At 41.5% G+C, this 25,781-nt stretch overlaps 2 protein-coding genes across 2 annotated transcripts; both read left to right on the top strand.

Moving 5' to 3' along the window:
* Positions 1 to 97: 97 nt before the first annotated feature.
* Positions 98 to 6,038, top strand: LOC148085359 (5-hydroxytryptamine receptor 3A). The gene is made up of 9 exons (XM_087781796.1): positions 98 to 152; positions 265 to 428; positions 1,125 to 1,169; positions 1,831 to 1,940; positions 2,625 to 2,794; positions 2,862 to 3,022; positions 4,231 to 4,441; positions 5,487 to 5,741; positions 5,809 to 6,038. Exons 1-9 carry the CDS (start codon positions 98 to 100, stop codon positions 6,036 to 6,038), a joined length of 1,401 nt encoding a protein of 466 aa, XP_087637922.1.
* A 7,155-nt stretch (positions 6,039 to 13,193) lies between these two features.
* LOC148085360 (5-hydroxytryptamine receptor 3A-like) lies at positions 13,194 to 24,512 on the top strand. Its single transcript, XM_087781808.1, has 9 exons — positions 13,194 to 13,227; positions 15,593 to 15,753; positions 15,816 to 15,860; positions 15,933 to 16,039; positions 22,239 to 22,408; positions 23,173 to 23,333; positions 23,417 to 23,627; positions 23,702 to 23,911; positions 24,016 to 24,512. The coding sequence occupies exons 1-9, from the start codon at positions 13,194 to 13,196 to the stop codon at positions 24,327 to 24,329; spliced, it is 1,413 nt and encodes a 470-aa protein (XP_087637934.1). The 3' UTR covers positions 24,330 to 24,512.
* The last annotated feature ends 1,269 nt before the right edge of the window (positions 24,513 to 25,781 follow it).

Genomic DNA, 25,781 nt, shown 5'->3' on the forward strand with positions numbered 1-25,781 from the left:
CTGGAGATTGAACGTAGAGGTACAAAACCAGCTGCGTGATCATCAACCTGCAAAGCCATTTTTTCGTGGTTCTTCGGATACTTTACGGACAAGAAAGATGAGTTCAGTCCAGATTAATGTCCGACTGATTTCGGCTGCCATCTTATTATCAGGTATTTATGACATTTGTTCATTGATATGAAGTATTTTGACATCAATCATGGTTTATGATTAATGTTGCGATGATTGTAAGTATTTGTGACAATAGTGTTTTTTTGTTGTAAGTATCCGTCTGTGACGGTCGGCTGACATGTAAGGAGGGTCACAGTGGTCCCACCTACGAGTCCATACAGGCGGTTTTTGACCTTCAACCTTTCAGACCAGTGGTCAACCTCAGCAATCCCACAGTCACCAACATCTCCTTCACGCTCTACGCCGTTCTCGGGGTTGTGAGTGCAAAATTGTATTTTTTATAATGCAATGTTAATGGTTTCCATGTTTTGTTACGTCAGTGATTCTTTTATCGTTTTTTAAATTGTTTACATGAATTAATGCTACAAATACAATGACGTTATTGAGCAATGTTTCTGAAAACTCTTTGATTAAAATGTGGAATTTAAGCAGCAATATGTAACATTTTTCCTTTTTTTTCTCATATTTCTATGTAATCTGGACGACAAGTAGTGATGTGCTGGTGAAGCTTCATGAAACAGTTTGTGTTGTTTAGAGGTCAGTAGGTGGCGCCATCAGTTTAAAAATGATTTGATGTTTCATTAGAACAAGGAATTAGTGCAGCGACCGCCATCTAGTGGACTCTGAAAATAATGACACTGTTTCATGAAGCTTCATCAGACCATCACTAGTCATAAGTATACTTACTGAGAGACTTTGTCCACTTGTCAGGATTTTCAAAAAAGAACAAATGACACAACTAATGTACGCATATTCGATTTCATGACAGTTACAATGTTCTGACATCAGAGGGATCATTTTATAATTATGTAATTTGGAAAGAAACAAGTTATCTACATACATTTCTTGTGTAACTGAGAATAAGGATCAATAGATATTGTTAAATAAAACAGTTCTTATTGTTGCTGCCAATATTTGAAGCATATTAAAGTCAATCTTTCTGACTATTCCAGAATGAAAAGACACAAATACTCACTACGTTCCTGTGGCTGCGCTTGGTAAGAAGAATTCAGAAATATTTGACCTGTAAACTGCGTTTGTGTCTTCTTGTTCAGACTATTGTAACAGTTTATTTTCATGTCTAAACAAGAAGGAGCTGTCTCCCCTGAAGTTGTGTGTCAACACACAACTCTGCAGCAAGAATTCTGAGCCGCTCTAGTAGAAGAACTCACATTTCTCCGATCCTTAAAACTCTTCACTGGCTGCCAGTTTCTTTCAGGATCATTTTAAAATTCTGGTTCTTACTCTCAGATCTATTCATGGTCAGACCTTCCATCAGTGATCTGATCCAGCCTTACACCCCAGCTAGTGCTCTGAGGTATGTGGAACAGAATCTACTGATGGTTCCTGAACACACTTCAGGACCAGAGGAGAGAAATCCTTCCAGACTGTTGCTCCTTAGCTTTGGAACGATCTTCCTCTCCCTCTGTGTTTGATGATCTACTGACTCCTTCAAGAACGTCTTAAGACACTTTTATTTGTGAAGACGTATCCTTGATTTTCTGTGTTTGTCTTATGTGTCTTGGCCTTTGAAAGTATATATTTTAACTGTGTATTGTTTTTGATAGTAAAAGTCCTTTGCGACCCTTTACTAGAAAGGCACTTTACAAATAACCTTTAATTACTTACTTACTTATAGTCCATACTGTGTTCTTTCAGTACTGGCATCATGAGTTCTTGGTTTGGGATCCGGAGGAATGCGACGGAGTCACCAGGATTTCTCTCCCAGTCAAGCAGCTTTGGTCGCCGGATATTATTGTGTATGAGTTGTAAGTACCACCGGTCAGTCTCAGACGCAAAGCCGGGAGCATTTCAAGAGCCGCGTTATTGGACCAGTACGGTCATGTGATCACAAGCTACAGCTGACCCGAGTAACATTAGTGACGATCAGGTCTGGAAAATTGGTCATTTCTTCTCAAACTGCAGCTTGTTTTGTAATGTATGTGTTAGTTTTGCCTTCTAAGATGAAGTCGATAAGGATCAAAGTATTTAAATGACAGTTATTAAAACACACACATTGGCAAAAAAGTAAAAAATAATAGTTGCCAAATTAAATAATCTAATCCAACATAATTCTCTTTGATTAAATAATTAATTATATTAGGATTAAAATCCAGATCAAACAGGTCTGCGTAGCTGTATCAGAAGTAGTTTCGATGAAGGATTAAGCTAGTAAAAACAAAAGTATTGTATTAGCCTTACATATCAAATCCAGGTCAAACAGGTCTTCGTAGCTGTATCAGAAGTAGTTTCGATAAATGATTAAGCTGGTAAAAACAAAAGTATCGTATTAGCCTTACATACAAGCTAGTATCAAAGCCTTTGTAATGCTAATAACAAGCTAACGCCACTGGCTGGTTTCTGAGTCAGTTATTATTATTATTATTATTATTGAACCTTTATCTAAACCATAACCCCCTTAAGTAATCCCTGGAACCTCATTGGTCCTCCAGCGTGGACGACGACGTCTCCCAAGCTTGTCCGTACGTCTATGTCAACCACACCGGACACATCCGTTGGGACCGAATGCTGCGGCTCGTGTCCGCCTGCAACCTAAAGATCTTCAGCTTCCCCTTCGACGTCCAGAACTGCACGTTCACCTTCGGCTCCTACATGCACACCAGTGAGGCGCCGGCTGACCTCCGACCGCTTGCCGGCCGCTGAACTTTCCTCCTGTGTTTACCCGTCAGTTCGCGACGTGAGGGTGAGTCCCGCCCTGACCTTCGAGGAAATGTCAGGAAACTCCAAGCGTTACTTGGAAGCCAGTGGGGAGTGGGAGCTCGTGGACATACTGGGGGAGACGTCCATCCTTCGGTTCGGGATTGACGAATGGGACATCATTACTTTTTGGGTGAGAGGCGCCTGAGACACACAATTAAATATGAAAACCAAATCATGATTATGATTTAAATGAAAATCTTAAATTTAGACTCCTTTTTTATGGACACCAAAGCCTTCAAAATAAGAGCACTTTCTAACGCTATCGATAGTTGAAGTGGAATGAGCAGAAGCTTGAAAGATTAAGTAACGGAATTATTTACAAGAACATTAATTGAAGAGATTAAAAAAAAGAGAACTAGAACTAAACCCCCGGTTATCTATATAACCGTGGTTCTACGAATTTCAGCAACGCCATCGACAGGCCGCTGCTATAGGTTACCGAGAAGCTCTGTCACGTTCACGAGAAAGATTGATGCAACCTTTTGTAAAAGAGTAAAGTAATACGGCCATTTTGAGAGAAGTTATATGGGGCGGGCCTACTACCCCCTACTGGTAGGAAATAGTAAGTAAGTAAGTAAGTAATATTTATTTATATAGCGCTTTTCTAGACCAGGGTCACAAAGCGCTTAAACAATCAAAACAATACTCAAAAAAGTATATACTTTAAAGATCAAGATAATACTGAGAACAACACAGGAGTTCCAGAAAATCAAGGAAAAGCCTGAACAAATAGAAACGTCTTAAGATGTTTCTTAAATAGCATCTCTTTCTTAGCAACGAGGCAGACCCTTGGTAAGCCAGAGCCATAACCTACAAACCTGTAGATTATTTACTTGTAGGGCAGCTTTATGGAAGAATAACAGTGGCATCGGAATATTGAATAGTCGCAATTTAACATTTCTTCTTTGTTTTATAATCTGATAATTTTGTTTGAATAATTGAACAAATATAATTTACTTACCTAATAATTCAGAGTTTGATATTCTAATTCCAATAATATATTCAATGTTTTATATATATATTCATTTTTATAAAGTCGTTTCAAAGAGACTACCAAAAATGCAACGAACACTCATGTGACAACATAGAAGCAATATCAATATTTTCTACTTTCACTTAAAAATTCTATATTAAATCTCACATACAACCTGTTGTTTCTGGATTCAAGCAGAAACAAAGTGGATCAGATCAGTTTATTTTCAATAAATTATTCAATTCAATTTATCGTTAAAAATAAATGAAAATCTTAGAATTTACATTTATCCTAAAGTTTTTGACTGATTTATATATTTATATTCATCTGTAACATGATATCAAATCTGTCTCGTGCGTGGTTAGGTTGTCATAAAGCGACGCCCGGTCCTCTACGTGGTCAACCTGCTGATCCCGAGTTCCTTCCTCATGCTCATCGACATCTTGTCCTTCTACCTGCCGCCGCACAGCGTGGACCGAGCCTCCTTCAAGATGACCCTCATCCTGGGCTACACCGTCTTCCTGCTCATCATGAACGACCTGCTGCCCAGCACCGCCAACGGCACGCCCATTATCGGTCAGAGGAAGTTGACGTCCACTATCTTACGTTAATAGTTCAAGCTTTTTCCTTGTCACAATTATTGAAGGTCTGCCATGAGTCTTTAACATATGCTTGACCGTCTTTAAAGTGCGATTGAATTGTGTCTTCAATAGTTCTAGGACCTCTATTGTAGTCATCAGTATGTTTCTTTTTGCACAAAACTCTCATTTAATAACGATATTTACATTATAAAATACGCTTAAGCCCCGCCCACTTAAAATGCGCCGTTTTGGCTGGTTTTAATTCCTTGAATCTAGGCATCTATCGAGATGTATCTGCTGCCCTCTAGGGATTAGTTCAGGAAGTTGTTTTCGGCAACGCCTATTTCAATCTAAGTTTTAATATGCATGAGCCATTTATAAACCATTTTACAGAAACACACCAGAAGAAAATAATTTAATACCCATGCCAAAGAGGTTTTGTTTTCATCTTTCTTGTTTGTTGTTTGTTTGTTTGTTTGTTTGTTTGTGAACAACATTACACAAAAATATGTGATTAATTATTTCAAGGGCAATTAATATAAAAGTCCATCTCTCCTGACTCACTCCCATGTTCCAAATGTTGCAGTTTCTCTCTATAAGATGCAGTAAGTCCCTCATCATGACCATGTTTTGAACTTATTACTTTATAAAGTTCTCCCCCATCTGAAATCTGAGCGAACAAGAGGTTAGAGCGGAGTCCATTATGACATAATAATAGCTTCACTCCTGCTCCAGCCAGCTGTAATCAGATCCCGCTTTGTTTACACAACACGTCCCTTGGAGGTGGAGACTTCCAGGACTGAAAAACGCGGTGACAAACCTTGATGACTGACCAATCACAGCAGAGTGGGCGTGGTCAAAAAAGATTTCATCTACAGAGAGACCAATTTAAGAATGTGTTTGATGTATCCATTTTTTTCTTCACCTTGACCTTGAGGCAACACAAGGGATACCACAAAGACATTTGTTTTCAGGCCTTTCTTGACCCAGAGATAAGTCACGGGTTGAGACACACATTGATCTATTGACCTTACCTTCAGGAATCTACTTCTCCGTGTGTCTGGCTCTGATGGTGATCAGTCTTCTGGAGACCGTCATCATCACAAACGTCCTCCACCACAGCTCCATGAAGTACCAGGAGGTGCCTCAGTGGGTGCGAGTGGTCGTCCTCAAACACATTGCGAGCCTCATCTGTTACCGCTGGCCAGATGTCCCACCCCCTGCTGTGCCTCAGAAGGACCAATCGGAAGAAATAAAAGTCTCAGTTCCTCCAGCGACGCCGACCCAGCAGCCAGGTACTGAAAAAAAAGGATGCATATAGGAAGCAGAAAATGAATTCGTTTTTTGGTGTGTATTTTCCAGAAAGCAGCTCCCCTGCTTCAGTACCGAGAGAACTACAGCAGATCTGTCAGTACCTGGGAGACCTTCGAGGCCACCTCATCTCACTGAAGAAGGAGAGCGAGCTGCAGGAGCAGTGGTGCCATGTGGGCTACATCTTGGACTTCTTGCTTTTCCGCATTTACCTGCTTCTCATTTCCTGCTACGCTCTGGTCATTATCTCGATGTGGTGCGTCTGGATCAGCCAGACTTGAAGTGTCGAAGATTCAACTTGTTTGTTTCTGGCGCCCCTTGCTGATAGAACAGTGTAACTGAAACAGCATAGACCGTAGGGAAGACTTCCAATAGCCATTGCATTTGCACGTTTGTGGACTTACTATTACTAAAAACTACAAAACCCTTTCTAAATAAATAAACCCGTAACATAAATTAGGGGGCGCCAAATGTTAAATGACACAGACATTGGAATTAAATATGAAAACAAAACCATTATGAGTTCATATTATAACCAAAAAGTTAAAATAGAATCTGTAGAAGTTTGAAATAGTGAATAAAGACTCGTCCTGAGTCACCCATTAATATACAGAGAACTCCCAGACGTCGGATTCAGACGGCCCGGGTAACATTTGACGCGTCGCCCAACTCTTCGTTGCCATGGTAACGTGACGTGTCGTTGTTGTCATTTGGCTACCGTAATTCTAAAACTATAAAGCGCACTTGAAATGTTTAATGTCAACAGTGCGATTCTACCCCCGATTGTGCTTACCGACCTCGAACTTTGAGTGGTACACAGCGACTATAAATCTGTAAAAAATGCTTAATTTGTATTTTTTGATGCTTGGATTGTTCATGCATCGCGGAAGTCAAGAGGCTCTCACAGAGTAATACATGCTTGAAGGGTCCTGTAAATGTGACTATATTGTATATTTTTAGGTGTTACAACTCCACAATGTTGAGATTGTTTTATGAATGAGTAAAATAAAGTCTGGATGTGCTATTTTGCTTGATCCTCTTTATAATCCGGTGCGCTTTTGTATGAAAATAGACCCTTACATTGAGATTGCGTTTATGGAAATATGTTTTCTTTGTATTTAGATGCGATTATGAGCGTTCTACGTGACGTTTGTCAACAGTAATCGCGATCCTGCAGAGGTGACGTCACACACACTAATAAACAGGAGTTTAATATTACACGCAACTTCCTCCAACCCCCCGGATATGACGTCCCATTTGTTGACACGCAGATAAGTGTTTCGTCAAGTCAAGTCAAATTGAGTCAGATTTTGTGCTCGCGCTCCTGCAGTACCTTGATGGAACAAGGTGTGGGTCACTCGTCTATTGAGGTAAGATATAATTATTGCTTTAAGTCGACTCAGAAATAATGTTTCATTGCCTGTAATGTAACTTTCTGTGGTGCGTTAACACGAGAGGTAGTTCGCTAAAACACTGAATAGCTTTTTAAATTATAATGCAACTCACACACATATTTTGTTTGTTATTTTAATAGGATGAACATATATTTATATTCCAAATAAAACTTTGCTATATTGGTAGGTCATCGTAGGCAATTTATTTTATTAATATTCAAGATTTTGATTTCATTTATCACTTCCGCATATTAATACAGATAACATATTTAACGTATTTAAGTATATAAGTATAAGTTTTTGTTTTTTGTGTATAAGTTATATATATTAGTATATAAGTGACCTGCAAGAACTGCCCAGAACTCCAGACCTGCTTGACATGAAACCTTCCTCTCTGTGGTTCCTGCCAAATGATTTCAAATGTGAAGTGAGTAAGTAAGTAATATTTGTAAGCATAATGAACACAAACTTGTAAACCTACAGCACATCCCATCATGGAAAAAATCTAAAATGCAATTCTATGTTCTTTTTTAGGTGAGTGCTGCATATCAGACAGGTGCTCGACTAACCATCGGAGGTGGAAGGGGACAATTCCTTCCTCTCTGGAATAGCAGTGGCCACCAAACACATCAAAAGCAGGTGGGATGGTTACATCATAATGTTTGGTAATAATGATAAACACATTTCTGTGGCAGGACACACTGACATGCTGACCCTTATGGCCAAGGTTTTCTGGGTTCTGTTGTTGGAAACACTCGTGCCTGTCAAGCTGGTAGGTACCAGACTGAAGAGTCTTTTTCAGTAGATTTTACAATTCAAATGATCAGAATCATAAGACTTCATTAATACAATGTTTTCCAGGTTCTGTTGACTTTCAGACAAAGAGGATTCGACGTTGTTTTGGCAGTAAGGAGACGGCAGGAAGAGAAAGATTGTTGTGAAAGAGATGAACCAACACTGGAAGTCTCTGTCAAGTCGTTGTGATTCCCTGAAAGAGTTTTCTCACATGGCATCGTCACAGCAAGGTAAGAGTTTATTTAGCAAGTGAAGAACAGAACTAGTCCATGTACAGCTCCTCTTTCTTATTGTCTTATTCATTAAGATACACCATTGGTTTGACTGGTGAGGCTTTGAAGGGTCTTCAGAGCATTTTAGGAGTAGGAGCAAGTCAGCATGACGTAACTCGAACCATGACTCGGAGCAGAAACTACTACACTTAATTCTTCGCTGAGGATGAGACCATCAACGTCGTGCAGATTCACTCTGATGGTTACTCGTGACATTTGTGATGATCTGTGAACTCTGTGAATTGTTTGATATGAAACCTGTAATAAAGGACAATTTGATGTCATTTTGAATAATGCTCCCATAGTATTTATCCCAACATGATCAATGCAGTTCAACTTCAGAGATACCTATAATTGATCCAAGTATAAAATGACATCTCTGAGGTCCAATATAAAAATTGCCCAAGTCCATTTCTGGAAGATCAAGTCTAAATATTCTGTTACACTCAGAGACCATCTTGACAGAAGAATGACAACCTTCCACTCATTTTTGGACTCATTGACACCAAACTTCTCACAGGATAGTAGGAGACCATCTGAATGTATCATATAAATATCAGCTTTACAAGGGAATTCATGCCAGCCTCTTGAAGTTAGAGAATTAATCCTTTAATGTAGCACAGGCCACTACAAACAAAGAAATCATTTCATGAACCCTGTTAGTCGTTCAGTATTTGTTGTTGTTGGTTTGTGTAGTTTTCTGATAGTATAACAGCAGTCTTGAGTCACCTATCAATTACGTAAATATGTATATTTTAAAGTTCAAACATGTACTGTGGGTCTCACAAAGCTTTTAGACGTGCTGTCTTCAATTTCATAGTTTGAGTCTAATTTACAAATAGCTCTACAGTTATTTTAAACAATGATGATTACTGATGAATTAAATCAATTTTTACTGCTTACCCATATCACATGGAATGGCAAAATTATGAAATGATGAAAGTGATTGCAAGTGTGGTGGTCTCTATTTATATCTTAAATATCTCCACTGCGTTTTGCTGAATGTTTGTTTGTTTATGTTTGTATTTTGTTGATGTACTTTGGGTGTTGATGGTTAATAATTAAGTAGTGGAGAAGGGGTAGGTATAGACGAGCTTATTCTTTATCCTTCTTACTTTTTCGTTGTTGGGTAAATATTATTATTGTTTTGACTATAATTGTTGTTTGACTAATGTCATTGGTTTTGTTTGTTTGTCTTAAGTTTACTTTCTTATGTAACATGTTCGAAACAAAGCATTCATTCATTCATGATTCATTAACATATGATGTCTGCTTTGCCTGAATATTGTTCATGTTGAACTCTATGTCGATCTCAAACTAGGGTAAACAGAGACTTTGTTACAATTTCTAAATCACCAATAGTCATTTTCACAACACATTACCTGCACTAAAAGATATGAACTGTTATCATGCTGACTTGCTCCTGCTCCTAAAATGCTCTGAAGACCCTTCAAAGCCACACCAGTCAAGCCCATGGTGTATCTTAAAAGAATAAGACAATAAGAAAGAGGAGCTGTACTTCTGTTCTTCACTTGCTAAATGAACGCTTACCTTGCTGTGACGCTGCCATGAGAGACAACTCTTTCAGGGAATCACAACAACTTGACAGGTACTTCCAGTGTTGGTTCATCTCTTTCTCAATTTTTCTCTTCCTGCCGTCTCCTTACTGCCATAACAACATCGAATCCTCTTTGGAACCTGGAAAACATTGTATTAATGAAGTCGTATGATTCTGATCATTTGAGGTGTAAAATCTACTGAAAAAGATTCTTCAGTCTGGTACCTGGGCACGACCAAGTGTTTTCCAGCAACAGAACCCAGAAAACCTTGGCCATAAGGGTCAGCATGTCAGTGCGTCCTGCCACAGAAATGTATTTATCATTATTACCAAACATGACTATTTTAATGACCAAAGTGTGCCGGCGGGGGGGTGGCCCGCTTCCGGGGGGTTTTTGATGGTGCGTGGGGGCTGGTGCTGGCGGGGGTGGTTGGGGTGGTGGATGGGGGGTTGCGCTGGGGGCGGTGCTGGGGCTGGGGGGTTGCTGGTCCCGCTGACGGGGTTGGCGGGTGAACCGTTAGGGGTGGGGCTGGGGCTGGCCGGGTGTTCTGGATGACCTTCCGGCCCCGATGGCTTCGCCTGGTCTGTGGTGGGGGGCCTGTCTTGGGGTGTGTGTCTGCTGCAGCGGTGGCTGTGGTCCTCTACCCGCCCTGTGTGGCATGTGCCGTGGTCGGGGAGTTTGTCGCCCTTGGTCCTGGGGGTTCCTGGCCGGGTTGATCGGTCTTTCGGGGGCTTCCCGGGTGGGGGGGGCCACATTGGGGGGGCGGCGGAGGCATTGGGCGGACCCATGTTACCGTAGTGACCATGTACCGCCCATGCAAGTGCTGCTGTCCCCCTGGGTGCTGCATGGTGGGTGGGGGCGGGGGCTGGGGGTCAGTACGTGTGATGGGCAGGGCCTCTGCACCTTAGAGACCGTGGACCGCCCATGGAATACTGCTGGCCCCCCAAACTTCCCTCATGGGGGAGGTGGGCTGCGGCTGTTGCGGACGGTCTACAGTTCAAAGATTGGGGGCCGTTCCCGGACGGCTGCAGCCCCATTGCCCCCGCCCTGCCCGCACAACCGTGGCCCCCCTGTGACCCGGGGGACTGGGCCGGTGCCTGGCCATTGCTCCCCGGGCTCATGCGGTGGCACTCGACCCGGCTACTGGCCGTGTCCGCAGGGTATTGGGGGGGGCTCCGCCGCCACTGCTGTGGTGGATCCCTATCGCCTAGACTCGGTCCCCTGCTATGGACTTGGTGGCAGCCTGACGGTCTGGGGGTCCTCCGTCGCCCGGCCTGGCCCCGGGGCCCTAACCCCTGACTGGTTCTTCTGGCTGCCCCTCTGCCCCGGTGCCTGCGCCTGGTGCCTCCCCCTCTCTGCTTCCTCGGTCGTCCTCGCCTGTGCTTGCCCTCTCGCGCCCCCGGTGGTGGTCCGCCTTCTCGCTGGTGTTTGGGGTCGGCTCTGGTGGTTATCTCGCCTGCCGGGTCCTGGTCTCCCGCGGGTTCCTGCCGCGGCTTGGGCCCCTGTGTCTGGATCTGCTCTGCTAGGTATGTGCCCTCTGGCCTGGCTATTTCAACCTCCCCCCCCCCTCTCCCCTCTATATATCTTCACCCGTCACCGGAGTCTGTATACCTGTGTATTGTATACATTTGTCCCAAACCCACACCTTTTTATTTCTCTCCCGGAGCCCCATGGATCCACCTCCAGAGCTGCTGCTGATCCAGGGATCCACCTCCAGAGCTGCTGCTGATCCAGGATCTTCACCACGTCATCAGATCCCGAGTTCTCTCCATCACCCCGATGGACCCTCCTACAATCTCCTCTTTTCTCTCACTATATCCTCCCTCACTCCTCTCCTTATCCATCTGTCTACCCCCCCATCCTTCCTCCCAGCCGGTCAAAGCGGCAGGCCGTCAACAATGAGTCTGGTTCCGCTCGAGGTTTCTGCCTTCTAAAAGGAAGTTTTTCCTCGCCATTGCTCACTGTACAGCTCACTGTACAGTGTTTTGTTTCTTGCTCTTTGTTGAATTGCTGGGATCAATTTTTCCTTAATCAACTGTAGTCTTATTTCAACTGTATAGTGTCTTGAGGTAACTTTGTTATGATAAGACACTTTAAATAAAATTGAATTGAATTGAATTGATGTAACCATCTCACCTGCTTTTGAGATGTTTTTGGTGGTCACTGCTATTCCAGAGAGGAAGGAATTGACCCCTTCCACCTCCGATGGTTAGTCGAGCACCTGTCTGATATGCAGCACTCCATCTCACCTAGAAAAGAATCCTGAATCCTGACTATAGCAAGTCAGGATTCACGATTCTACACTGTTACAATTACACTGTTCTATCTGTAGGGGGAGCAAGAAACAAATTAATTGAATCTTGCCCACTGCTACTTCACACTGCTGATCCAGACCCACCACATATAAATTATGAGCAGAGCTATGACCAGACACAATCTTTCTCAGTGACAAGGCATTGCCTCGAGGTAACCCATCGCAAAACACCCTGTAGCAGGCGTCGCTCAGATTCGTAGAACCACAGTTTAATAGAAACCTGGGTTTTTCATTTTGTTCCCTCAGTTAAAGTCTTAATTAAAAATGAAGTCATTATTTACTATTTCAAACTTCTACAGATTCTATTTTTAATTTTTTTGTCATAATAAGATTTTCTAAAATTAAGATTTTGACTTAACTCATCATCATGGTTCTGTTTTCATATTTAATTCCAATGTCTGTTTCATTTTAACATTCGGCGCCCCCTACCTTATGTTACGGGTTTATTTATTTAGAAAGAGTTTTTTAGTTTTTTCCACAAACGAGCAAATGCAATGGCTATTGGAAGTCTTCCCTATGGTCTATGCTGTTGCAGTTACACTGTTCTATCAGCATGGGGCGCCAGAAACAAACAAGTTGATCCAGACACACCACATAGCACCTTGTTCCATCAAGTTACTGCAGGAGCGCGAGCACAAAATCTGACTCAATTTGACCTGACTTGACGAAACGCTTCAACAAATGGGACGTCATATTTGGAGGAAGTTGTGTGTAATATTAAACTCCCGTTTATTAGCGTGTGTGACGTCACCTCTGCAGTATCGCGATTACTGTTGACAAACGTCACGCAGATCGCTCATAATCGCATCTAAATAAAAAAAAAAACGTGTACATAAACGCAATCTCAATGTAAGGGTCTATTTTCATACACAAGCGCACCGGATTATAAAGAGGATCAAGTGAAATAGCACATCCAGACTTTATTTTACTCATTCATAAAACAATTTCAACATTGTGGAGTTTTAACACCTAAAAATATACAATATAGTCACTTTTACAGGACCTTTTAAGCATGAATTACTCTGCGAGAGCCTCTTGACTTCCGCGATGCGTGAACAATCCAAGCATCAAAAAATACAAATGAAGCATTTTTTACCGATTTATGGTCGCCGTGTACCACCTCAAAGTGGTTCGGGGTCGGTGAGCACAATCGGGGGTAGAATTGCACTGTCGACATTAAACATTTCAAGTGCGCTTCATAGTTTTAGTATTACGAGTTGGGCAACGCGTCAAATGTTTCCCGGGCCGCCTGAATCCGACGTCGGGGAGTTCTCTGTATATTAATGGGTGACGCGGGGCGGCTAAAACCAACGTTTTTGTCCTCCCTATAGCGTCACCCTAGTGACGTCTGGGGGCATTGCACGGCGTCGGACGGTATGAGGCCTCTGGTGTGAGGACGTGTTGGTTTATAAGGTGGCTGCTGTTCCACACAGAAGTCGGATGGCTTTCGCGGGGAAATGTTCTCAGCCAGCCTTTTGAGTACGAGATGCTTAGTTCTACGGACTGAATGGACCTGTCATTGCAAGGTTAAAGCATTATATCAAGTGATAAAATCTGCGCATTCGAAAGAAGAAAGTGGATCGCTGGCCTGCACAACTTCAAATGGGCAAGATTGACATGCTTAAAGAGCTGTTCATCACTGCCCACCATCAAGCCCTCCTGGAACACTTTGACAAGTGTCTCCCTGAGTAAACGGCTCCGGAACTATACGACTTGGTAAGATCACCATCCAGTGTAGACCAACCCAAAGTCATCTGTCGGCATCCGGGGATTGTGGGGGGTCGCCAGTCTCTGGCACCGTTATTTTGGGGGTCTTGGGTTGAAAAGTTTGGGAACCCTTGGTTTAGAGGTCAGTAGGTGGCGCCATCAGTTTAAAAATGATGTGATGTTTCATTAGAACAGTTGTTTATAACAAAGGAAAATATTGCAGAGACACCATCTATTGGAGTCTGACCATAATGACACTGTTTCATGAAGCCTCATCAGACCTTTACTAGCAGTAAGTCCCTCATCATGACCATGTTTTAAACCTATTGCTTTGTGGAAAAAATACCTTGTCTGTAATCTGGGCGAATGAAATGTTACGAGAGCGGAGCCTATTAGGATGTAATAAAGGCTTGACTCCTCCTCCAGCCAGCTGTAATCTGTTTATTTGTAAACTGTAATTTGTTTATACAATGAGTCCCTTCAGGTGAAGACTCTATGACGCGTGGTGACCAACCTTGATGTTTGACCAATCACAGCAGAGTGGGAGCGGTTATGGTAAACAAACAGACATATACTGATGAGTACAATATAGTCCAACATCTATTTAAGACACACTTAAATCCACACATTAGCTGAACTTTAAAAATCAAGAGAGAGAGAGATTGTACTCTTTGTACATCAGCCATGATGGAAATAAATATAAGCACCATCAGTGTAGCACTTTTACTGATCATGAGGCAGCCGGCAGTAAATGTATTATTATAATTTTATGAAAGATTTTTAAATTGTGTTGAGCTGTGATTTTAAACTGTTAATTAATTAATTAATAATCTATGTGTCTTGATTACATTTTGGAATAAAGGTCTGCAGAATGTCACAGCTTTGAGAAAGTTCACACAAGTGTACTTTAAGGTTTGTTGTCAGTGCTCAAGTGTGCGAGACCCACTCCTCCATTTTTTTTTTTTTTCCTTTTTAATTATTCAATTTGTGTGTTTTCTTGAGAGTTTTGTCTTCAGAGTTTAAGCTGAAACCTCTTTGTTTAAACTGTACATCCTTAATCGGTTGGAACAATAACCTGCACCACCCCTGGCCTTTCAGGACCAGTTTGAAAATCCCTGAAGTAAATAGAAGTATCTTTAAAGCTCCTGGTTTGTTTGAATAGAATAGAAAACGCTTATTCATCCCAGAGGGGAAATACACTAATCTACATCATATTGACATCAATTGGTTAAACATTTAAACATGTCTTTAGCGTCTATAAGTATGATAGCGTGACAAAAAGCGTAGCATTTAGAGATCAAGACGACCTGTTTCAGGTGAGGTTTATAAAGAATTTCCTAGAAGACATATGGACGGAATGTTTTATTTACTTATGGCATGTGTCTACGGACCCCCCCCCCCACCCCCCCCACAAGGCGGTACAGCCAGAATCTCCCCTTGAGTTGTTTTGTTCATTTTCCTGAGTCCTGCTGGAGGATGAGGTTGACGGAGCTTTACGTTGTTTTCATCATGCTTTACGGTGAGAGCAGCATATATTCGTATTTTTCTGTCGATCGTTGCTCTAATTTCCTTCAAATAATATGTCAATGATGAAGTTGTCTCAAACTTCTATCGCTCTTTTCAAAAAAACGATTAAAACATTTATATTTTACAAGTTTAAGAGTCGTAGGAAGAGTGCGGAGGTGTCGTTCTTACCAAGGAAGCCCAATAAAACTCAAATATAATCAGTAAAAAATGGCTAAACGTCTGCAAAATGTCAAAGTTCTGAGAAAGTTCACACAAGTGTACCTTAAGGTTTAGTGTCGGCGCTCAAGTGTGCGAGTCCCACTCCTGCATCCATGATCACCGAACTTGAGAAGGAGTTGTTTCCAAAGAAGATCCTGCGACCAGTGGAATTCTTCTGGCAAACGTCAAATGTCACCATGACCATGGTAGTGCTGGAGATCTTAGGAGTGGTGAGTTCAAGTGACCGTCCTTAACGCGCTTGTGTTTCTGAAGAGGCGTTTGTGTGTCACAGAATGACAAGGTGCAAGCGATGACGACTTTTCTTGCACAAAGGCTGGTGAGTGAAATCTACTGAAGACAAAAAGAAAGCACCACTTTCTGCTGGATAAAACGAGTGTCTCGCTTGCAGTCGTGGAACATCGAGGGGCTCAGCTGGAACAAGAGCGAGTGTGGAACCGCAGCAGTGGCTGTTCCACAAGAACATGTTTGGGTTCCTGATATTTACATCGAAGAGTTGTGAGTAATGTCTCTGAATTATTACCTTTTTTCTTACCCAGACCCCTCGAGTTATTTGTATTTCTGTACCTTTTTTTAAACTTCATTAAAAAAAAATAAATCATTTACATTTTTAGATTTTTTACAAGTTTTTTTTTTCCTTTTTAATCATTCAATTTGTGTGTTTTCTAACCTCTAGCATTATGTGTATCTTTGCATCGATTCCTTATTTTTTCATTAATATTTTTATTTTAGGATTTTTATTTATAATAAGTAAGTAAGTAAGTAAGTAAGTAATATTTATTTATATAGCGCTTTTCCAGACCAGGGTCACAAAGCGCTTAAACAAACAAAACAATACTCAAAAAAGTGTATACACTTTAAAGATCAAGATAATACTGAGAACAACACAGGAGTTCCAGAAAATCAAGGAAAAGCCTGAACAAATAGAAACGTCTTAAGATGTTTCTTAAAGGAGTCAGTAGTCTCCATCAAGCGCAAAGAGAGAGGAAGATTGTTCCAAAGCTTAGGAGCAACAGCCTGAAAAGATTTCTCTCCTCTGGTCCTGAGTCGTGTGCGTGGAACCATAAGTAGATTCTGATCCACAGATCTCAGAGCCCGAGCTGGGGTGTAAGGCTGGATCAGATCAGTGATGTAAGGAGGAGCCTGACAATGAATAGCTCTGAAAGTAAGAACCAGAATTTTAAAGTTGATCCTGAAAGAAACTGGAAGCCAGTGAAGAGTTTTAAGGATCGGAGAAATGTGAGTTCTTCTACTAGAGCGGGTTAGAATTCTCGTTGCAGAGTTCTGAATCAACTGCAGGCGAGACAACTCCTTCTTGTTAAGACATGAAAACAAACTGTTACAATAGTCCAGACGAGAAGAAACAAACGCATGGATTACAAGCTCCAAATCATCGACAACATTTTCCTAAGTTTAGAGATTTTTCTCATTTGAAGGAAACAGTTTCTGGTCAGTTTTCTGCAGTGTTGAATAAGAGACATGTCTTTATCAAATACAACACCCAGGTTTCTCAGGCTCAGTTTGACAGACTGACCTAAGTCACCCAAGTACTGACTCAACCCTGCTCATCAGGAGCAATCACCAGTGTTTACACATTTAGCTGTAGAGTGTTTTCACTCAGCCATTGTTTGATTTCTAGCAAACAATTGACTAAGCTGTTCAGCCTATGGGGCTCAGTTGGATCAAAAGAGCTGTAGAGCTGGATGGCATCAGCAAAAATGTGATAAGAAACATCTGGAAATGTCTGAATGATTTTACCGAGGGGAATCAAGTACAGCAAAAACAATAAAGGACCCAGAACAGAACCTTGAGGGACTCCACACAACAGATCTGCCAATTCAGACCTTATTTGTTTGGCAGATACACTAAAACTGCGCCCAGAAAGGTAAGATGGGAACCATTCTAACACAGAACCAGACAGTCCCACTTCATCCCTCAGTCTTCTCAGCAGGATCTGGTGATCAACTGTGTCAAAGGCTGAGGACAGATCCAAAAGAACCAGAACAGTGAATTTACCAGAGTCAGCCGACATCATGATGTCACTGGACACTTTCAATAAAGCTGTCTCCGTAGAGTGATGTTTACGGAAGCCAGACTGAAACTTCTCATGGATGTCGCTCTGATCCAGGAACAAAGACAGCTGCTCAGACACCACCTTCTCCAAGATCTTGGACAAGAAAGGGAGCTTAGAAATAGGCCTGAAATTACTGAGGTCAGTTGGGTCTAAGCCTGGTTTTTTGAGCAGAGGCTCCACAATATCATGTTTAAATGCATTGGGAAAAACCCCTGTGGAAAGGGAGAGGTTCACCATATTGGTAACCCAGGGGCCAATTACATCAAATACTTTGATAAAAAGCCTACAAGGAAGGACGTCATCTGAGCAAGAGGAGGGTGTCATCTTGTTCACTAGTGCCGAAATATCACCCAAAGATACAGCAGTGAAGGAGGACCAAGAGGAGGAGAGGGGCTCAGAGACAGTAGGGGTTCCAAACAAAGGGGGAGAGATTTTCTCTTTGATCAATTTAATTTTGTCAATGAAAAATCTCAACAATGCATTGCTGTCAGCTTCACAGAAGACAGGCGTGATTTGAGGAGCAGGAGACACGAGAGAATTAATCGTGTCAAACAAAACTTTGGGGTTTTTCCTATTTGCTGCTACCAGTTTTCTGATGTAATCAGATCTAGCAGTTTCTACCATCTCATTGTAAGAAGTCATCAGATCCCTGAGGTGAAGTCTATGCACCTCAAGTTTAGTGGACTTCCAGAGACACTCAGTCTTTCGACAAAGTCTCTTCAGACTCAGGAGATCTTCATTTGTCCAAGGGCATCTTTTTTTCTGAATTTTCAAGTTCGATTTAACAGGTGCCACTTGATCCAGTATTTCAACACAATGACCAGTGAAACAGTGAATCAAACTGTCCACGTCTGGGCAGTCATCAAAGGAAAGACGGCCAAACATAGCAGAAAAACTGTCTGCAGTATCGGCTGAGATGACACGCCTCTGAGACCTAACTTTCAAAGGCTTAGGTTCAGGGATGAAGTCCAGGTTAAACAATACAAGAGAATGATCACTCAGATGGACATCATGTAAACAGTGCTCCCTACTGGACAGAGTTCGTTCAGATGAATAAACTCTTCCTCTCTCTGCCAAGTCTCAGAAAGACATAATAAATCCAAATTAACTCTTGTGAAAAGATCATTAAGAATAAAGGATTTATTAGTAATGGAGCGAACATTAAGAAGTCCCACATTCAGCACCGATGACGTCACTGACGACGCCGCGTCACTGACAGGCGCGCAGAGCGGGATCTTTTGAAGCGAACAGCGGTCACGTGGGTACCAGCTGTCACTGAAGTTCAACTCGGTAGTAAAAGTCGAATTAAAGAGAGGAAATGAAAAAATCTTACCACCTTTCGTTGAGGTCTGGACAGACGGCAGCGCTGATGTGTCGTCAAGCTCTTCAGCGAGAGGAACGTCGATCAAACATCGATGACGTCCAATGACAGTTGTTCCGAGCGATCGCGACTGCGCGTCTCATCCTGACCTGAACTCCAGACCGACGCGATCGCTTGTGGAAATCGCCCGGTACCCGAGAGATCAAACGATATTCCACAGAGTCCGAGTTGATGAGAAGCGGAGCCGGAAACACGTTCACCGGACGTTTGTAACGGTCGCGGTTATAATCCTCCATCGACTCTCTGATGTTGAAAAGAGCATCACGATCATAGATTCGAGATGCTTGAGACATATCTTTAGTGATATGAGCATAATATCCGGACAAGTAGTCGTTAAAACGACTGTTTTGGGCAATTATTGCAGGAGCTCACGTTCAAGCATGATTTATTTATATTAAATATAATATAATAATAATAATAATAATAATAATATAATATAATATACTATACTATACTATACTATACTATACTATAATATAATATAATATAATATAATATAATATAATATTTATATTAAATATGAATTTATTGTTTTTATTGCAATTTTTCTCACCCACTCACCTTACCATAGGTATTTTTTCCTACCCTACAGCGATATTTTAATAATATTTATTTATCTATAAAAAAATTATTTAAATAGGACTTAAAGCGCTTTTTCTCTAAACCATAACTACTAATATTGGTTTTATGGCTCTTTGGTTGACAAAAGTTAAAAATTAAAATGAAATATTAAAATGCGAATTCGATCCGTTACATCAGGGATGTTTTGACTCTCAGGTCACACGTTTCTAACGAAGTCAAATACGAGTTTCTCAAAAGTGAGTCACTTTTGTGATTTCCAAGTTTGAAGTTCACAAATATAAATATATGTATCTATTGCTTTGATGTATTCGCCGTGTGCTCGGAGTCGTTGTCGTGTTGAAACTTTGACCGAGTCATAGATCCTGTGAGCTCTGGAGCATGTTTTCATCCAGTATGCTTCTCTACTCTGTTCCATCCAGCCTTCCCTCTTTCCTCTTCCAGTTCCTGCTGCTGAAGCACATCTGATCCATCTATGTATATACATATATATGTATAGTATAAATGTTGAACCTTAAAGACTCACTACTTCTTACCACTGCAGCTCCTTTCAAGGTCAGCATTTTTACCTCCTGCAGTCATGTGAGATTACCTCTTGGCTAACCTCCGTCTCTGTGTTTTCTTAGTCAAAATTATTATCATATATCTCAATTACCAGATTCAGAAATCAAGGACCTTCAAGGTCTCACAGCTGAGGAGAGTTTGAAGTACCCCTTGCAAATGGAAAAAGCCTCCATACTGATCGTCTGCAACATCCCTCCGGTAGTGAAGCCTCGACATGAGGAATTGTTACGAAAATAAGTCTTAATTTTATTAAAAATAATATTTCGTTTGTAGTGCACTCCATATTATAATAAATAATCTTAAAGTGCAACAGAAGCAAGGGGTTTCAAAAGGGTAGGTTTTTAGACCACTTTTAAAACGGTCAGTTGACTGTTGGGCCCTCAGGTTCTGTGAGGGTGTTCCACAGTCGAGGAGCAGAAGGCTCGGTCTCCAAGTGTGAGGGTTTTTAGTCCTAAGGGGAGAAGTCTGTAGCTATTGGTAAAGTGTAGCGAGCGTGTTGTGGGGTGACAATTTATTTGGATGTTTTTAAGTGTCTTTTTGGACGAGGATGAAGATGAAGACAACTGAGCTCCAGTCGCTACATTAAAATAAATAAACATTTTTGTCTATAACTCTAAAAAGGAATTTTAATTTTGAGTGAACTATCACTTTTATAGAGTTTCTTTTAGAATGACAGCTGTAATAAAAGGAAGTTTTTGGCAAAATGATAATTATTTTGACTTAAAAATAAGAGTTTCCCAATTTTTCTGTTGATCAATGTAAAAATAAAAAGTTCATATTTTGAATCAGATTACTCTTAGTGTCAAGTATTAAAAACTGTACTTATTTATATGATCAAGTTTAATCTATTATCAAACTATTATTATTAAAATGTTCAATCCAAAACGTTTAGCAAAAATCTTTTTACAGAAAAGTTACAATGAGGCCACTAGATGTCAGTGTTTAGGAGCGTGTGGAAAAGTGCAAAGAGAACGTGCATTATAGAATATTTTTCCTTCCTGGGACCACTTTTTTTCAAAAAGGTGTTTCACTAGAAATGAAGAATTCTTGCCACTATGCTTCTCTACTCTGTTCCATCCATCCTTCCCTCTTTCCTGACAATCTTCCAGTTTCTGCTGCTGAAACACATCCCGACAACATGATGCTCCCTCTACTATGCTACACCGCAGGTGTCGGTATTAGCCTGGTGATGATCCCTGGTTGCCTCCAGACGTGACGCCAAAGAGTTCTACTTTAGTTTCAGTTGAATTTCCCCTCGCGGGACTAATAAGGGATTCTAAAAAAAAATTAAAAAAATCAGACCAAAGCAGGGGTGGGCAATTCCGGGTCCTCAGGGGCCGCAGTGGGTGCAGGTTCTTTTTAGCATGCACAGTTTAACCAATGAGATTTCAGCTGAAATGAGGAACACCAGACCAACAATCAACTGATGACAATCCTAGGTTTAGCTTGAGTGGTTGAAACAAAAACCTGCACCCACTGTGGCCCTTGGGGGAACAGAATTGCCAACCCTTGACCAGAGGATCTTGTTCATCATGGATTGAGTCTTTTAGGTGCAATATGGCAAACACCAAGCAAGCTATCATGTTCATTTTACAGAGGAGAGGCTTCTTTCTTGCAACTCTTCCGTAAATTGCTGCAGAGATAGTTGTCCTTCTGCATGGTTCTTCCAGTTCCTCACAGTGATGCTGGAGCTCTGTCCTTGGGTTCCTTGGTCACCTCACTGAAAAAAGACTTTCTCCCCCATGTGGCTCAGTTTTGAGGGGCGGCAGTTCTAGGAAGAGTCATGAACCCAACATCTTTTGTAACCTTCCCCAGCTCTGTGCCGTGACACAACCCTGTCTACAAGTGGACTTAATGGCTTGGTTTTTGCTCTGCCATGCACCGTGAGCTGTGGGGTCTTACATAAATATATCCCTTCAGTAATTAATAGTAGTCGTCGGAAGGTGTCATTTGTTTCCCAGTGGTATAGGAGTGTAATTGCAAGTGAAAACTGAAGCGTCACCAACTCCACCACCAGTCTGCATCTGAATTCCCTTATAAAACTAGCAACGACTTGATACCTGGACGTATGAAACAACAAAACTCTTGGCTTGTTGCAGCATGGACGAGGATCTCTCTCCCCAGAGTCTTCGCGTCCACGTGTCCAACACTGGACGAGTGAGCGTCACCAACGTGTTACGAGTCGTCAGTTCCTGCCAGTTAACGATCTACACGTTTCCCTTCGACTATCAAAACTGCAGCCTGACCTTCAGATCCTCCATTTACGTCGGTAAGGAAGCACAGAAAGACATTTTATTTCATTGTGTAGTCGGCATGCAAAAGGTCAAGGGATCGGTCTGTGGTGTCAGAAGTAGGATGATCGGGATTATGCTATAAGGTCAAAAGTACATGTGCAAAAATCATTACCATGTATATCATTAGTGGTATTGTTGGCTCCAAATTTTTCTTCTTAAACTTTATGTTACGACTAGATTTCTCTACAAAAAAAGTGTAAAATAACAACTTAAACCAAGGACTTTTGGGGTTTTTTTTAACATTATATCTCCAAGGAGAAGGAAAACCCAGATACAGAAATAAATGTGCACATAAAATAAATTAAATTGTCGTTAAATTTGATTCACACCATAAAGTTTAACCTAAATTATATGTATGTGAAGCTTCATGAAACAGTGTCATGTTGTTTAGAGGTCAGTAGGTGGCGCCATCAGTTTAAAAATGATGCAATGTTTCATCAGAACAATTTTTAAAAACAAAGGTGATAGTAATAAAAACAAATAGTGCAGAGACCGCCATCTAGTGGACTCTAATGACACTGCCTAATGAAGCTTCATCAGACCATCACTAAAATACTGTTTGTATCATTTGAGTGCTTCACAAACCACTACTACTGCTCCTTTCAAAACAAGCAAAAAAAGAAATAAACAAAAAACTTAAAAACGTTTTATCGCGTGCAGTCATGTGAGATTACCTCTTGGCTAACCTCCGTCTTTGTGTTTTCTTAGTCAAAAATTGTTTTCCTATCTGTGACTCCAGATTCAGAAATCCGGTTAATTCAAGGTCTCACAGCCGAGGAGAGCTTGGGGTACTCCTTGCGAATGATCAAGACCAGTGGGGAGTGGAGGCTGGTCCACCTTTACTCGAAGCAAAGTACTCTGGTCATCCCTGTGGGAAACTACTCTGTGTTAACCTATCATGTAAGTGAAAACAGGGCTAGGAGTGAGAAGCTTCGAAGGCATCGACTCACCTCTGACCTTCGACTCTCCTTTCGCATTCCAAGCTCCTGATAAAGCGAAGTCCGTTGCTCTACGTGGTCAACCTGCTGATCCCGAGCTGCTTCCTCATCACGGTGGACCTCTTCGGGTTCCTGCTGCCGCCTCAGAGCGTTGACCGCTCCTCCTTCAAGATGACCCTCATCCTGGGCTACACCGTCTTCCTGCTCATCATGAACGACCTGCTGCCCATCACCGGCGAGACCACTCCTCTCATAAGTCAGCCACGGTCATCGTGGGAGGGGGGGGGGGCTTTCCAGGGATGTTTGGTGACGTCTTGTTGTTTTCCGCAGATGTTTTCTTCTCCATCAGTCTGGCCCTGATGATCATAAGCCTGCTGGAGACCATCTTGATCACAAACATCCAGTTCAGCGCCACCGGGTACAGCGAGGTTCCCATTTGGCTCAAAATCTTAGTGTTGGAATATCTGGCCGTGTTGGTCTGCTTGCCTCCAGAAAAGAAGAGCAACAGGGTCACTGTGACCCTCCATCAGAATCGTAGAGGTCAGTTTGGAGACAGAGCTAATGATATCTTCAGAATTAATTCTTCTGAGAAGTATTATTGTTGGCCTAAAAAAAACTCCCTCTTAAATCGGTATTCCTGACAGATATGAGGATTAACACCGGGAACGGAGGCGCGTCCACGCCGGACTCCAACTCTTCTCCGGGTCTTATACCAGAGAAGCCTTCTGAAGACCCTCAGCATATGATGCTGATGGAGCTGAAGAGGCTGAGCAAAGATCTGCTCACCATCCGCATGCATGTGGACAAACACTTCAAGGGAACGAGCGCGTCGCACGAGTGGCACAAGATCGGGATTGTGATGGACCGGCTGTTTTTCGGCGTGTACATCACCTTCATCTCCTCCAGCTTCATCACCATCATCGGCATCTGGATCTTTAGCAACATAGCTGAGCCCTGAAGACCACGCGCGTGGAAGTACAGTCTTGATGAGTATTGGGGTTTTTTTTAATAGGGGGCTTTTTTCTTTTTTTTTTAAGAACTAACATTACACAAAGAGCCATGAATCAGAGGTTTTTCTCGACCAATAGATATGGAAAAAAAAGTAAAAACTCACTACTTCTTACCGCTCCAGCTCCTTTAAAAAAAGAAAAAGTTAAATAATTTAATTAATGAAAAATAAAATCATAATTCCATATTTTATTGCTTAGATTGCGTGCAATTTGCATGTGAGATTACCTCTTGGCTCTGTGTTTACTTAGTCAAAATTATTTTCCTATCTCAATTACCAGATTTATAATTCCAGGTAGTTCAAGGTCTCACAGCTAAGGAGCGTTTGAAGTACTCCTTGCATGTGAAAAACTTCCAAACTGATCCTCTGTAGTGAATCATGCTTCCTGTTGAAATTCCTTCTTTGGATAACGGATCTATATCAGAGAACCTTGCACAAACCCTATTTAAAAACTGTACTTATTCATATCGTTAAGTTTGATCGAGATCCAAATTATTATTAAAATGTTCAATCCAAAATGTTTAGCAAAAATCGTGTTACAGAAAGGTTACAATGAGGCCACTAGATGTCAGTGTTTACCATGTCAGGAGCATGCTGAAAAAGTGACAGAACGCACATTATGGACTATTTATCTTTCCTCGGCCCACTTTTTCAAAAACGTGTTTCACTAGAGATGAAGAATTCTTCCTCATCCTCGTCCTCAAGCTCAAGAGTTGAGCTAAGAGACATCCATTTAGAAGAGGGACGTTCATGGAACGCCAGGTGTAATTACACCCAGTTTCCCATGTAGTTCCTATCAAGGCCTACTTTAAAATTGAGTAATTTCACTAGTGGATAATGTGGAAGAGGCAGCCAAGCAGCATCTCAGCAAGAGATGTTTTTAGCAAGTACCTATACTTTGGTACCAATTCAGCACCAACATGAAAGAAAATACCACAACACCAGCTTGTTTCGGTGCCGCAAGTATTGAATACACAAGCTTTTAAAGGAACCCTCAGAACAGTATACTCGGGTGCAATTTCGAGGGAAAACAGTGTCTCTGAAGTTTCAAAACAAAAAGGAGGAAACACTTAAGAGACATCTGACTTGTTAGGAGTTCAAGGTGAGTACATTTCGATTTGTTATAACTTCACGGTAAACCTAAACCGGACACACGATCCGTTATCCGGACCTTTCTTTACTAAAGCTACACCCACTACAGAACTTTCTTCTGATCCATAACGTTGATGGTTAACGTAACAATACAATTATATTACATTAATAGATGATTCCTGAGGCTCGCTAAACTCATGCTATTGGAAATAAAACTTAATTCCTCATTTTTCCTTCCAGTATCAGTTGGATGAGACAAACCAAAAACACATCACAGACTGCAGTCAACACTTAAAGGCTGCTAATCAG

Source organism: Callionymus lyra, chromosome 2 (genome assembly GCF_982586985.1).
Source record: "Callionymus lyra chromosome 2, fCalLyr1.hap1.1, whole genome shotgun sequence".
Taxonomy (NCBI): domain Eukaryota; kingdom Metazoa; phylum Chordata; class Actinopteri; order Syngnathiformes; family Callionymidae; genus Callionymus; species Callionymus lyra.

Bases quoted from the DNA above. Each gene is read 5' to 3' on its own strand.
- LOC148085359 (XM_087781796.1), top strand. From the start codon at position 98: ATGAGTTCAGTCCAGATTAATGTCCGACTGATTTCGGCTGCCATCTTA. The intron at 1,941-2,624 runs GTAAGTACCACC...TTGGTCCTCCAG, and splicing joins GATATTATTGTGTATGAGTT to CGTGGACGACGACGTCTCCC. The intron at 5,742-5,808 runs GTACTGAAAAAA...TGTATTTTCCAG, and splicing joins GACGCCGACCCAGCAGCCAG to AAAGCAGCTCCCCTGCTTCA.
- LOC148085360 (XM_087781808.1), top strand. From the start codon at position 13,194: ATGGTCGCCGTGTACCACCTCAAAGTGGTTCGGG. The intron at 13,228-15,592 runs GTCGGTGAGCAC...GTGTACCTTAAG, and splicing joins CCACCTCAAAGTGGTTCGGG to GTTTAGTGTCGGCGCTCAAG. The intron at 15,861-15,932 runs GTGAGTGAAATC...TCTCGCTTGCAG, and splicing joins CTTTTCTTGCACAAAGGCTG to TCGTGGAACATCGAGGGGCT.